The sequence below is a fragment of the Cheilinus undulatus genome, linkage group 3 (genome assembly GCF_018320785.1).
Source record: "Cheilinus undulatus linkage group 3, ASM1832078v1, whole genome shotgun sequence".
NCBI lineage: Eukaryota > Metazoa > Chordata > Actinopteri > Labriformes > Labridae > Cheilinus > Cheilinus undulatus.
In genome coordinates this window covers 45,716,629-45,730,633 of record NC_054867.1, presented here as the reverse complement: position 1 = coordinate 45,730,633, position 14,005 = coordinate 45,716,629, and the positions used below count along the sequence as shown (strand labels likewise).

The window sequence follows — 14,005 nt, the reverse complement described above, 5'->3', positions numbered from 1 at the left end:
TTTACCTAGGCAATATCTTTTAAAAGGCTGGACACTGTGAAGCATTTTAAGGACACTGGCTTCCTCTGCTAGAATACAAATGGTTTCTCTCCATTTCTATTCACAAGGACTCTGATTCTAAAGTGCTTTTAGTCTTCCTGTAATATCAGAGAATTCTACTTTTCATCACTTTAATTAAAGTCTATCAAATGAGAAAAAACACAAATATGTGGCAATGGAACCATGCAGGTGTCTGGATGTCGGCATATATACAGATCAGCTCTAAGAAAAAGATTCTCAGACTGCAATTCAAAATCACTTCACGGCAGCATTTAAGTGGAACTACATATATCAGATTTGGCAGAAACATACTTTACAGTTAAGTGATAAAAAAGTCAACCTAACTCCAATCCTTCACCTCTGAACCAACATCATGACAGCGCTGCAGCTTTGCACTATGTTTGCCCTTCATCCGTTATCATGCTGTATAACACTTCAGTACACCTTAAACAAGCCACTTCACACCTGTTGCTATCAGCTTTAGTGATAACCAGAGCAGTAGTATAATGTCTTTGGGGTTGATGGATTGTGTACACACAGTAAAAGTTATAGAAGATTCTTTCCAAGCAGCAGTCTGATTATTTTACAGCCTCTATTTAAGACTGTTTGTTCACATGAGAATGATCCTCTCTGTTCCAGGAAGTGGAACGGTTTTATTGCAGCATCATGAAATATTTAAAATGATAGATAATGTCTATACATCATTAAATAGTTCAAAGTAAGAGAGTTTTCATGCCCAAACGTGAAGAACTGTCTCAAACTTTTCAGAGGTAATATAAAAAAATCAAAGCCGTCAAACTAGTGTTAATTTAGTTGACTAAGACTATGACTGAAAATGTTCATCAGCAGCATTTTTTTCCATGACAAAAACTAGACTAAAACTAACAAAAATAGATCTGTGATGACTAAAACTGACAAATAACTAAGTTTAGTTTTCATCAAGATGACTAAAACTAGACTAAAATGTAATGTAGTTTTCATCGGACATTCTAAATCTATGATATTTCTCCACTGTGGGTAAATCTGTCAAAAAAAACAATGTATCTGTAGCTCTTCTGCCTCTCAGATGTAGAAAGCAGGGACCCCACGTTTGGCAAATTGTGACCACAGAACAGTTTTCCATTCTGCAGTGTTTCTGGATTATGCATAATGGCTTCTTCTTTACCTGATACAGTTTTAATTTGCATTTGTGGGTCGCACAGAGAACTGTGTTGACAGATAATGATTTCTGGAAGTATTCCTGAGCACATGCAGGAACTTCCAGTACAGAATCATGCTGGTTTTTAATGCAGGGCCAGCTGAAGGCCCAAAGATCACCAGCATCCATTATTGACCTCCAGCCTTGTCCCTTGTGCACTGAGATTTCCCCAGATTCTCTGAATCACCTCATGATATCATGTACTTTAGATAGTGGCAAATTAAGAGTCTTTGCAATTTTAAATTGAGGAACAATTTTTCTGAAATTTTGACCCATTTTTCGAGGATTGGGGAACCTTTGCCCATCTTAACTTCTGAAAGACTCTACCTCTCTAAAATGCTTCTTTAATGCCCAGTCACGTAACTGACCTGCTGCTAATTCTTCTCCAGATGCGTTTCTTTAGTACCGTGATGAGTTTAGAAATGGTATAATGTCTCAGTTTCAACATCTAATATTTTGTTTCTGTTTAATTGTGAATAAAATATGAGTTTATGTGATTTGCAAATTATTACATTCTGTTTTAATTTACATTTTACACATTGCCCAAAAAACATTGGTTCCCAACCTGGGGGCCAGGGCCGGGGCCCCCTGTGGGGACGGCAAACATCTCGCGGACGGCCTGGGTTCGAATCCGGCCTGCGGCCCTTTACCGCATGTCTCTCCCCACTCTCTTCCCTGTTTCTGAGTCTATCCACTGTCCTTACTCTATCAAATAAAGGCATGAAAAGGCCCAAAAATAAATCTTTAAAAACTTGTGTAGGCATATCTTCTTAGGGTGTTGTTGATGAGCAATTTAAATTGATGTTGATTTTTGACAGCAATTGATCACTTTGTTTTTATCCTGGTTAAGGTTGGGAACCACTGATTTACTACATAATTTCAAGTTCAAGAATAATGCTCATGGTTTTTGTTGTAATTAGCCTGTCACAGCCCACTTGCAGTACCTCTAGAGCTCACCAGGGGGTCATGGCCCACACTTTAATATTATTTCACACTTTCTGTGTAGCAACCAAACTTAAGTGGCAGGTAGACACAAAAAACAAGCTCCTAAATGCCAGATTTAGACACCTGGAACTTTTAAAACTCTCAGTTAAGGCTACATGAAGCGAGCTCTTTCTCCCTCCTTATAAAGCTACATTTTAACAGCTGCAGCTGAGTCCCCTCATGAATCATCCCATGTGGGTGTTGTTTATGTCCTCCGTGTCCCTTCAAGCCTTGGCAGTATGGAGCGTCTGTGCGAAGTTACTGTGGTAACAAAGTTCAAACCTTAGAGGTAGAGGCAAGGACGACTGCAGCTTAAAGTGACTCAATATCAAAGAGAAAGTCTTCAGCTGAAAACCTTCAATACAAATACACCATAATACACACTAGAACACTTCAGAAACACTCAAAACTCCATACTCTTCGAGCAGCAGTGTACTGTAGGCGCAGCTCTTGTGTTAAAGGATTCTCAGTGTCCTGTTTATTTTATATTTTTATGTTAATTTTAATGTCTATGTAGCACTGCCTGTCACTTGCCCACCATCTTGAAATCCTGCAGTACATAGGCAGGCCAGTGGATGGCTTTCAGGGTTAAATTCATAAATGTTTTTTAAAATCTCCAAATCTTTAAGGCTGGTAAAACGTATGCTTCTGCTAAGTGTTATGATATAAATGCCAAAAGCATAGATGATTGTAACCAGATGGACCCTGCTGATCACAACATATGAGATCAAACCTTTTTTCACCTCTTACACTTCATACACTGTAGTGCAAATAAATGCTATTTTTGTTCTACAACACATTAACAATTCATGCATTTCCATGAATAAATATCAGAAACAACACATTTTCCTTTTTACTTTAACACTGAATTCCTGCCACACCTATATTGTATAACTTTAAGACATAAACATCAGACTGTTTCTGGCCTTTTTTAGGAAGCAGAAGCGAAATTATTGATATTTATGATGTCATCTGTGTGATATTAGTATCAGCAGATTCAAAAATGTATGCTAATATTCACAGCTAATATATTGACTGAAGAAGTATATCATAAAACAGACTTAAAAATCAGCAAAGTATACAAGTGTACCATCAGGTATAGGTGGTTGTCGAAGGTGCCACAGACTCAAGGAGGCCCACTCTGAGCCCTGCACATTTTGAAATAAGCCCAAAAACAACAATTATACTCTCTTTTTCCTGCTCCTTTCTCAGCTTCGCTTGACTCAGCCTCTCTTTGCACCGAAGACACTGGTGTTGGTGTTTTTATATATATATATATATATATATATATATATATATATATATATATATATATATACATACATATATATATACATACATATATATATATACATATATATGTATATACATATATATACATACATATATATGTATATATATATATATATATACACATATATACATAAATATATATGTATATATATATATATACACATATATACATACATATATATGTATATATAAATATACACATATATACATACATATATATATATACATATATATATATATACACATATATATATATATATATATATATATATATATATATATATGTGTGTATATGTTGATGTCAGTACCAGCTAAAATGAGTTTATAAATATGTCAAATTGGATATCTGCAAAATCCACTATCATGCATTGTGACTGGAATGATGAAAAACAGCTTCAGAAGCAAACAAACATGGAGGACAAGGAAAATCTTGCTGGCTAGCTGACCGGGTAAATGTTTCAGTTGCAGCAAAAATAATAATAAAAAAAAAAAAATTAGGAAAGGGATAGAAATGAAATGGCAGACATGAAGGTATATTTGTGCTTATGTTTGTGAGCTGTAAAAGAATATAAAATCTGGTTGGTGATGCTGCTCAGTCTGCTCTTGTCAAACTAGAATCATATCAGCGACTCTGACATGGTACAGAGCAGTGTTCTGTCCTCTGTAAAGCCAGTTAAGTTAAATTATTACAATGACCCTGCCTGTAAAGTCTTTGTATGCAGTCTGTTAAAGAGATATTTTGGGATTTTTGAAGTTGAGTGGCATGAGGTACTTGGCTTTAGCAGTAGCATTAGCCTCCAATGATTTCTGTGAAAGCTGCTCCTTTGGTTATTACAGGCTCAGAGAGACTGGCGGCATAGTGGCTATAGATGGGAACATTTTATCCACATAGTTTAACGAGCTCTGTGCAAAAATTTCTCCCAAAAACCCCTCTGTGTCAGTCACTAATTTATGATGCAAGTTTAGCCATTTTGTCTCCTTCCGCAGTGTACTGATATCCTCTAATCAGCTGTGTGGGCCTTTGGGGTTCTACAGTGATAATATCACCACGCCAAGCTAAGATAAAGATAAAATTAGCGAATTCGACTCATGTAATGATGAATTGCTCGAAATTACCCGTTTATCTTTGTTTTGTCTTGTCTCTGCGGCCGGCCAAACACTAGATGGTTTTAACTTCTTAAGCAATTCTAAAAACATAGGAGACCACAGGCATAAGGACAGTTTCAAATGATTCTTCACCTTATAATTTTATTATCATACAAACTAGACCACTTAGCCAGGCTGTTCCTCCAGTTTCAAAATACACCGGCTGCATTGCAATCTGCTCATGAAGCGCAATGTGGATCAAATTGCTCCCTCTCTGGTCAATCCTTGTAATTCCACTGTCCGTGCTCCCATCCATCTCCAGCGTGTTCCAGAAGAACCATGTATCTCTGCCTATTGACAGTGCCTGCCGCTGCCAAAGCACATCAATACACATTGAGCAGACTGATCCAAAAGGCTGCAAAAACACGCAAACCACCAGGTCAACTTCAAAATGCAACAGGAGTCATGGGCCTCTAATTGTAAATCATCAATATATCAACATTATATCAATATCATCCTGTGGCACAAGCTATAGGTCATCAAGACAAAGCTCCTTCAATGCCAAGAAAGTTGACTTTAGAGGGTGAAGACCACATAATTTTACATGAAACCACACACCCTTAGTAGAAAACACAATCCTTTTCCCTTCATTATCTCCTCACCCATGGCGGAAGCAATAAATTCAAGGAATCATGTAGAGATGAACTGCAGATCAACCCTAGAAAGGCAAAAATCCACTGTGTACATACAATTTCTGCATGAACTCATAGTTCTCCTGTGATCTTGAGTCTCGAGCTACTTGGGGCCGTTGCTTGCCCTCGGTTGGAGCAAAATCGCTGAGTGTTGGATTGTAGCATAGTCCATGTATGTGGAAACTGGAGGTTAAAACACACACCTGCTGATTCACATTGAAGATTCTGCACATGGGAGATCTCACAGAAACTTTAGAAGAAAGACAAACATGGAGGATGATGGAAATCTTGGGCTGGCTGTCCTGAGATGAAGGTAAAGTTGTGATTATGTTTGTGAGGAGTAAAAGTACTTCACGTCTAGTTGGTGATTCCACATGGTCTGCTTATTCTCATTGGTTGTTGTGGGTATTCTGTCGGAGGCAGTTAAACCTAGAACCATTCATCCAAGGTTGGGCTGCTCTGATGTGATAAATAGCAGTAAAATTGGCCTAAAGTCAGGCTTTCAATCATGTAGTGTTATGCCAGCTTAAGATCCTCCCATCTGTCAGGAAAAACTCCACATTTTAAAGGAAATGAGGGAGTAAGCTACTCGGATGATTTCAGGAGGTTGCTGTCAATTCTCAAATGTGCATGTGTGAACACAGCTTGTGTAAAAGAAAAGAACTTGAAAAGAAAGCCAAACATTTTTTTCCACCAAAATGTCAACCTATTGTTCTCACAGTTGATTCTTACAGTATCAACGTACTGTTTTCTCTTGTTTTTCCAGCATCACCTTGAAAAATCTTTTGATTTTACAGCCCTGACACATTAGCTGCTGCTGCTTAAAGTCTGAACCATGAAGGAGTCACAAATAGAAGCCTTCACGAATGAATTAAGAAAGGATGAGTGCCTTGAAAACTCTAATTAGATCCCCACATAATTAATCACTGAAATGTCACTGTACCTGCTGTGAGTCTCCCTCTGTGTAAGGCAGTTTGGTGGACACATGAAACATTATCTCCTTATTATGGAAACTGGTGTAGTAGGATTCTGTCCCTGTTTGACCGTGAGTGACATCCAACCCGCCCCGAAACCTGCAGAAGAGAATAAAGGGAGGATTTAAGGACACACATACAAAAAAGGAGACCAAAGAGCAGAGAGAATTTCAGAGAAAAAAAAATTGAAAAGAAAACCAAACAAAGGCGTGAGGAGAGCAGAATAAGAGTATGCTCTTAAACGCCCGCTCCATCCATCACTGAATGAATGCTAAGGGCACTTCTCCTGCCTACTCAATCACAATGTCAGCTACACCACAAATATCAGGACACTCCAAATCGCCTTTTTCAGGGATTCATTTTAAGCCAACGCTGATCAATAACAGGGTGAGTGATGGCCTCCTTAAAACTGTGAATGAAACAAAAACTACTGAACAAACCCTTTAAAGTCATGGAGCTCGATCTTGTGGCCCAAAAACTCCAAGAACTCTACAAAGGCCGGACTTTCCTCCATGTTTCCAAACAGCTCCTCCTCTGTTGTCTGCGCAGAGGAAGACAAAATTACTCTTAAAGTAGAGCTGACACAATTTTAACAGGTAGAGTTATCTCTACAGGGCACAAACCTGGCCGAATCTTTGATAAATAACTCCAAACTTAAAGTTGTTGCTGATCACATGCTCATCGAAGGTCACAATGAGTCTTGATGCCTGTGGATGAGAGGAGAGGAAGCTTCTAGAGATGTGGTGTTGAAAGGTCAATACAAGTGGAACATTATGAGCAAATGAATCGATGACACCCATAAGAGTAGGCCGCAATATCCACATAGGACGACTGTGCCGCGCACCGAAGTGCAGCAGGTTTGCTCTGACCGAAGGGGGATGACCTCGCCCACTGGAAGCGTGTCTAGAGCGCTGTACATCGGCGCGCAGCCCTGATCAGCAGGCATAGATCACAGGAGAACTGCATGTTCACACAGGAAAAGTATGCCAACAGCAGACGTTTTTACCTTTTGGGGTTAATTTATCATCCTTTCCAGTATAAGTCTATGATATTATTGGTTTTGCCATTGGGGGAGTACACAAGGAATCAAAAGGTTAATGTTTGCTTAAAGGATCTGTGGTTTTATGTAAAATTCTTTGGCTAAATATCCCCAAAAAGTTGACTTTTCCTCATCAATGGCACCGTTATAGCTCTGTGACCCACTGACCTCTCGGTGACCCTTTGCTCTAGCTGCAGGATGAGACGTAATGTTGATGTCGTGATGATTTGCGACTGGGAATCAGTGCGTTGTGTTGTATTTTGAAAGAACCGGATATTCTACGGTTGTGACTTCCATTTTGGAGCTTTCTGATTGACGGGAATTGACACGGTTTGGCAGCGGCTGGCACTGAAAATAGATGTGCAGCATATCCTGAAAGAAGCAGAGCGGAGTGGCGCCGCAAGCACGCACTGCAGCCGGTCTGGGGCGCCAGCTGTGGAAATGCTCTGATAGACTTAAGAGGGAGCGATGTTCTCTGCAGTACGATTCACTGGCGGATCGCGGCACAGTCGCTGTATGTGGAAATTGGAGTTGTCAACCTTTTCAGTGCCAAATCAGAGACAAAGTATTTTCTTTAAAGTTCACTGACATAGCAGTGTGGGTATGATATGTGGATGTCGTGTGGGCAAGAAATGTGTACTTGGTTTGTAGCTTTACCGAAATTGAATTATTATCCTTCCATCCCTCCCTTTTCTTCCACTTATCCCTAGGCCTGATTATTAGATGGTCGTTTAGATTATTTTACCAGATTATCCTGTGGTGTGTTGTGAGTGAATTTTCCCCTCTATGACCTGATCAGAGGCAGTCCAACTCAAGATAGTAAATATCAAATATGTTTAACTGTCTTATCTCAAAGACAGTTTTAAGCAGTTTGTTTGCAGAGCGTTAGAACTCACCTTTGGATAGAGGACGGGGTAAAAACGGTCCACATTTACTTCTTCACAAACAAGCTGCAAGCAGATAGAAAGAAATTCTCATATTAAACATGCAATAGAACAAAAAATATCTTTAACTACATATAATGTGCTATATATATATAAAACGTATAATGTCTACCTTGGCCATCTGAACCACATTGGGGAACTCAGTAAGGCAGGAAATGGGAATCACATCATGGTAGGTTTTTACCTTTGTGCTGAAAGAAAAAAACAGTTTGAAAGTCCAAATGTATTTCAATTCAAAGTGGCTGTGCTGCTTAGCATTCAAGCGAGTAATTTCCAGTTCAAAGGGGATCCTATAGATGCCGTGTGGAGCCGGGAGCATAATATGCTCGAGCATAACTTGATATGTTTGAGCACAGATTGGCTGAGAGAGAGTCAAACGGCCATGATTACTTTTCCGGGGGGGGGGGGGGGTCACTGCTCCACTCCATTTGAAGGGTGCATTAAACAATACCATATAAACAATACCTCCACTGTACCACAAAGAGATCAAGATTAGATAACAGCCATGTTACTGCGATGCTCATTTAACTGTATGATGAAAGAATAATTTTTCCTGGACACACACGACACTCCTATATGTGGGAGGATGGTTAAACAGGCATTAGTAATCATCTTTGCAGGATCACACCAAACTGTTTGTATCTGTGATCGATAACACAACAAATACGTCCACCACACTGTAAAAAGTAAAGATGAAATGCAGATTTTGCAGATTGTTTTATGTTTTATAAACCCCTCACTCCCTCCCTGAACAATGACGGTCTGTTTGAGAGCTTAGCAGCCTTTAAGTAGGCACAGCAGGCTGTTTCAGCCTCACATTTCAGCACAGATTGTGTTTGGAGTTGTACTAGAATAGATATGCTGTATTTAAAGAGTTTGGAGGATGGTGCCTGCTTTTAGGCCTTCTGAAATTGAAAGGAAAAGAGGACAAGAGTTAGGAGAGTTTGGGTTCAGTGCTTATCTGCCCTAACATGAAGCAATCTTAAAGGGATATTTCCAAATTTTTTAAGTTGGGCCTAGGTGCCTAGTAGTGGAAGTGGCAATACCCTCAAGGGATTTCAGTGAGCATTGCTCCTTAAAGGACTCGCTAGTTGTATTGGCCAGCAAGCCAGGCTATATAGTGTAACAGATGGGTACAGTTTCACCAATTGAGCAAGTATCTGGTAAGCTCTTGCACTGCAATCAAGAACATGGATTACTCCCTCAGGGTGGGGAGTCTTTGCCCTGAGTGAAGGAGTTCAAGTATCTCTGGGTCTTGTTCAGGAGTGAGGTTAGATTGGGTTGTGAGATTGACAGGTGGATTGGTCGTTTTGCGCTGTACTGTACTAGATCATACCATACCGACATACTGTACTAGAGTTTTTGTGTTAGTATTTTAAACTGTAGAGAAGATTAACAGTGAGATAAAAAGGAGAACATTACTAATCATATAGCCCTCTCACAGATGCTTTAAATATGGACTGAATGAGTCAGAGCCTGTGACTATCCAAACCAGGGTGACTGAGTTTGATGGGATGATGGGATGACTGTGGGTGGTGTCCATCCACTGGAAAACATCACAATATGAAAAATGATGTGGGCCGAGTGACTGATACCTCCTGATTTACTCATCCGCTCTAAAGCTCCATTAACAAAGAGAAAGAGCAGCTATTAACACCAGGAGTGGAGTCTCTCTGTGCTAAAATTAATCCACAGGTTACATGGTGCTTCTCTTTCTCTGTCATCTGTCTTTGAATTAAAGTGAAGGAGGATCTGAGTGAGCGATCACGAGTGAGTGTGACGCTGATGGGTGGGAGGCTTTACACTCGAACGGCGAGGATGAATAGAGCGCTGATTGTGGAGTACTCTGAGGCACCAGGGTTTTTTTTCAGAGTCAACATTTAAATAGATTTGAGTGTTTATGCCTAATCACAGAGAAGTTTAAACTTTTTCTTTCAATACTCTGATGATAACACAGCTCTCAGAACAATTGTGACTCAACAGAAGTGTCTTTACTCTTGTATAACCATATCCTTTTCCAAAACTGCAGTGTTTCTACTTATATTTTAAAGGATTGAGTCATTAATTCATGTTGTATTGTTAACTGACCCTGTGTGGGCGCTCTGATTGGTCCACTGACGCACCAATCACAGATTCCCCTCTAAGAACGACTTTTTCCTTTCCTTTTGATTACCCAAACGTCCATCTGGGCCAAGTTCTTTCAGTGCACTTAGGTGAAACTCTGACCTTAGTTTTGTAACAAACCCCAATTTCAGAAAAGCTGGGACGGCGTGTAAAATGTGAATAGATATAGAATTCAGTAATCTGCACATATTTTTAACCTTTACTCAATTGAATACAGTACAAATACAAGATATTCAATGTTCAAACCCCTTAACTTCGTTATTTTGGAAATATACCAACATTTTAAATTTGAACCCAAAAAAGTTGGGACACAGTTTGGCATGTTTACGACCATGTTACACTCCCCTGTCTTACATTTGGGGACTTAAGACACTACATGTTGAAGAATTGATAGTGGAATTCTTTCCCAATTTTGCTTGATGTACTTCTTAAGTTTCTTATCACTGCAGAGCTTCCACTGTCCTGTTTTATGCTGCTTACATTTTCAATGGGAGACAGGTCACAACTGCATGCAGGTCAGTCTAGCACCTGCATTCTTTTATTGTGAAGCCATGATGTTGTAACTCATGCAGAATGTGGCTGCCAACTTGCTAAAACATGCAGGGACGTCCCTGAAAATGACATCCTCTTTATCAGCGATTCTCAACCAGTCTGGCATCAGGATCCACCGCCATCCCCTCATTAGAAATCATGACCCAGATATTTTAAAATGTTGCACACTCACATTAATTTGATAAAAAATGTTGCAGCTCAGATGACGAATGGAATGAAAGATGAAAGAACAAAGAGAAAGGATCAAACAAACAAGTTCAAAATGCACATCATTACAGACTGGCATGTGTGCATGCTTTTTATTTTATTCTATTATTTCAAGATGGCATGAGACTTTGGTAATTTCTTGAGGAATTTCCTCATTATCTTGGGAAAACCAGCTTTGTCATTCAGGGAAAAGGGCATAAATAAGCTGAAACCTTAAGAAAAAGACCAACATTTACTTGTCATCACAGAAAAACTTTAAAAAATGATGTAGTGTATGTGCACTGAGGGCTTCTCTTAAGACTTTTACATTTTCCCCTGGCACACACAGAAACTGCAGAGAACCATTGCTCTCAATGAAAGTACATGTTGATCCAAAACCTGTATGGGCTTTTTAGAATCAATGGTGCAATCACAGATGTGCAAGAATTTTGCCACATCTGTTAGTCATTGAATTCAGGTATTTCAGTCAGACTTGTTGCCACAGGTGTGTAAAATCAAGCACCTAGCCATGCAGTCTCCATTTATGATCCTAAATGGGTCGCTCTGAAGAGCTCAGTGACTTCAAGGGTGGTGCTGTGATGGATGCCACCTTTGCAATCAGACCGTTCATGAAATTTCATCCCTGATGGATATTCTACTGTGAGCCAGGCCTTCTCGTCCAACCTCATAAATGCTCTTCAGAATGAATGGGCACAAATTCCCATTGAAACACTCCAAAATATTGTGTGAAGCCTTCCAAGAAGAGAGGAGGCTGCTATAGCTGCAAAAGAGGAGTCAGCTCCATACTGAAGTATTTAAATACAATGTTATCATAGTCTCTGTTTCTGTAATGGTCAGGTGGCTGAATACTTTCGTTCAAATAGTGCTTCAAAGCTCATGATGCTCAGTCAAATGTAATTTAACTTAAAAAAAGATCTGATAGTAAGAAAGTATTACTTTCCCCCTCACTGTGGATTAAAAACAGTCCTGATGTTGTGAATGTGATAAAGTCCTATCTGGAATAAAATGTGTTTGAAAACATATTTCAGAAACACATTTACTGTGCGAATTTTATATAACAAAAGCACATTGATCAAAGCTGCAGTCCTTGGGCATTGTACAATAGACGTCTGAATTCATGTTTAACTGAAGACGAACCTGATGAGAGAAAGTACTGAGCGACTTCTGACTGTAAGGGTGAATGTGATTATTGTCAGCTATTCAGCTGGAAAATAGCTTAACATTGATCTCTATGGCAACTGATGAGACTCTAGATGCTCTTATCTGTCTACTGAGTATTTAATCCTCCAGTTTGCATCATTACAGGGCAAAAACAAACATTTTCATACAGCCAGAATAGTGAAGTTGTGCATTAAATGCTCTCCATGGAACGGTGTTATGAGACACTCTTAGAGTGTGTCTTCCTTTTTCCTTTTTGGTTGTTGTTAAACATCCAGAGAGACAATAGGAAAGAAAGAAAAACAGAAGGAAAGCAAACACTGATTGCAAAAGATGAAGGCAAAGACAAAAGTCCGATTGGTAAGGACAAAAATCGCATAAATATAAGAAATGGTGAAGACTACGACAGTCTGAAATTCTTACCGAAGCATCAAGCGCAGATGTTCCTGATCCCCGATGACATCGTACTTCATGGAAAAGACCAAGTGTCCCAGAGCAGCATCCATGGTGTAATAATTAAAGTGTTCCTGAGGGCAGATAAGCAGAGGAAGGTTTAATGCACGGATGAGTCCTCCTCCAGCTTCTGACAGCGGCTGACACAACAATAATTAAAAACAGCACAGATAAATTAAAAATGGACAGTGCTGAAGACGCTGACAGTCTTTATAATTAAGGTGAGCCATGCATATTCCCTCTCAGGTAAATGGGGGACTTTATGAAACAATGCACTTTTAAAAATCATGCAAATGCTTCTTTGTTTGGAGAATTGTCCCAGGGTTTGAATTAAAAGAAATAAAGCGGCATATGGCGACATGTGGTATTTTTATCACTTCATAGGGCGTACGAGCAGAATGGTGGCAAATTAAAGAAAACTTTTTAATGAATCAGAGGAGGAACATAATGAGTGCAGATGTCTCCATGCAGGTGCACTGCATGGAATAATTAAGTGACAAACATCTAATCACTGCAGCTGGTATAAAAAATGTTCAACAGTTAGGAGTGAATTTGTAATACAGATTTCATTTAAGTTAGAGTCCTGTTGAGATTCATTTCACAGCATGAAAATGCCTCCATCAACAGAGTCTGAGGATGCACTGTTTAAATAGTGAATCACCATATCATTGCATGACAACAGTATCAGCTGAAAAACGGCTAAAAAAGTTAACAACTCTAACAGCAGATATGAACATTTCTGCAGATCTTTACAGCTGATGTTTTGGCCATACTTAGCGACAGCATGTGCAAATATGTTTGTGCAGTTTAAAGTAGAATCAGCTAAACTTTTCATTTGTTTTTTTATTCTTGTTGTATAGTTTAATGTCTGGACTCTGACCTGCATTCCTGCTGTTTAATCAGAACACTTAATCGTAAAAGCAGGTCAGATCTAGTACAGGGCAGACCTGCTGTTCTTCACATTAAAAAGTATTGCTATCAGTATTGGACAAAAACAAATTTTAAAGATTGGCATCCTGGATATTAGGAAAACTCTATTATTGTGCATCCCTGGTTTTCAGGGATATGTGGATTAATACACTATATTGCCAAAAGTATTCACTCACCCATCCAAACAATTGAAATCAGGTGTTCCAATCACTTCCATGGCCACAGGTGTATAAAACCAAGCACCTAGGCATGCAAACTATTGGTACTGTGCTAGGATGCCACCTGTGCAACAAGTCCAGTGGTGAAGCTTCCTGGCTCCTAAATATTCCACT

The 14,005-nt window shown here is 39.3% G+C and overlaps 1 protein-coding gene across 6 annotated transcripts in view; it reads right to left on the bottom strand.

Moving 5' to 3' along the window:
* Window positions 1–14,005, bottom strand: part of rap1gapb (RAP1 GTPase activating protein b) — a 246,310-nt gene that overhangs the window by 30,356 nt on the left and 201,949 nt on the right. For all 6 annotated transcript variants that reach the window (XM_041779604.1, XM_041779621.1, XM_041779630.1 and 3 more), the window contains 6 exons: window positions 12,714–12,817; window positions 8,362–8,440; window positions 8,202–8,255; window positions 6,890–6,973; window positions 6,707–6,807; window positions 6,236–6,365 (listed from right to left, as the gene is read on the bottom strand). In XM_041779604.1, the coding sequence (XP_041635538.1) occupies window positions 6,236–6,365; window positions 6,707–6,807; window positions 6,890–6,973; window positions 8,202–8,255; window positions 8,362–8,440; window positions 12,714–12,817 (552 nt within the window). The remainder of the gene's footprint in view (window positions 1–6,235; window positions 6,366–6,706; window positions 6,808–6,889; window positions 6,974–8,201; window positions 8,256–8,361; window positions 8,441–12,713; window positions 12,818–14,005) is intronic.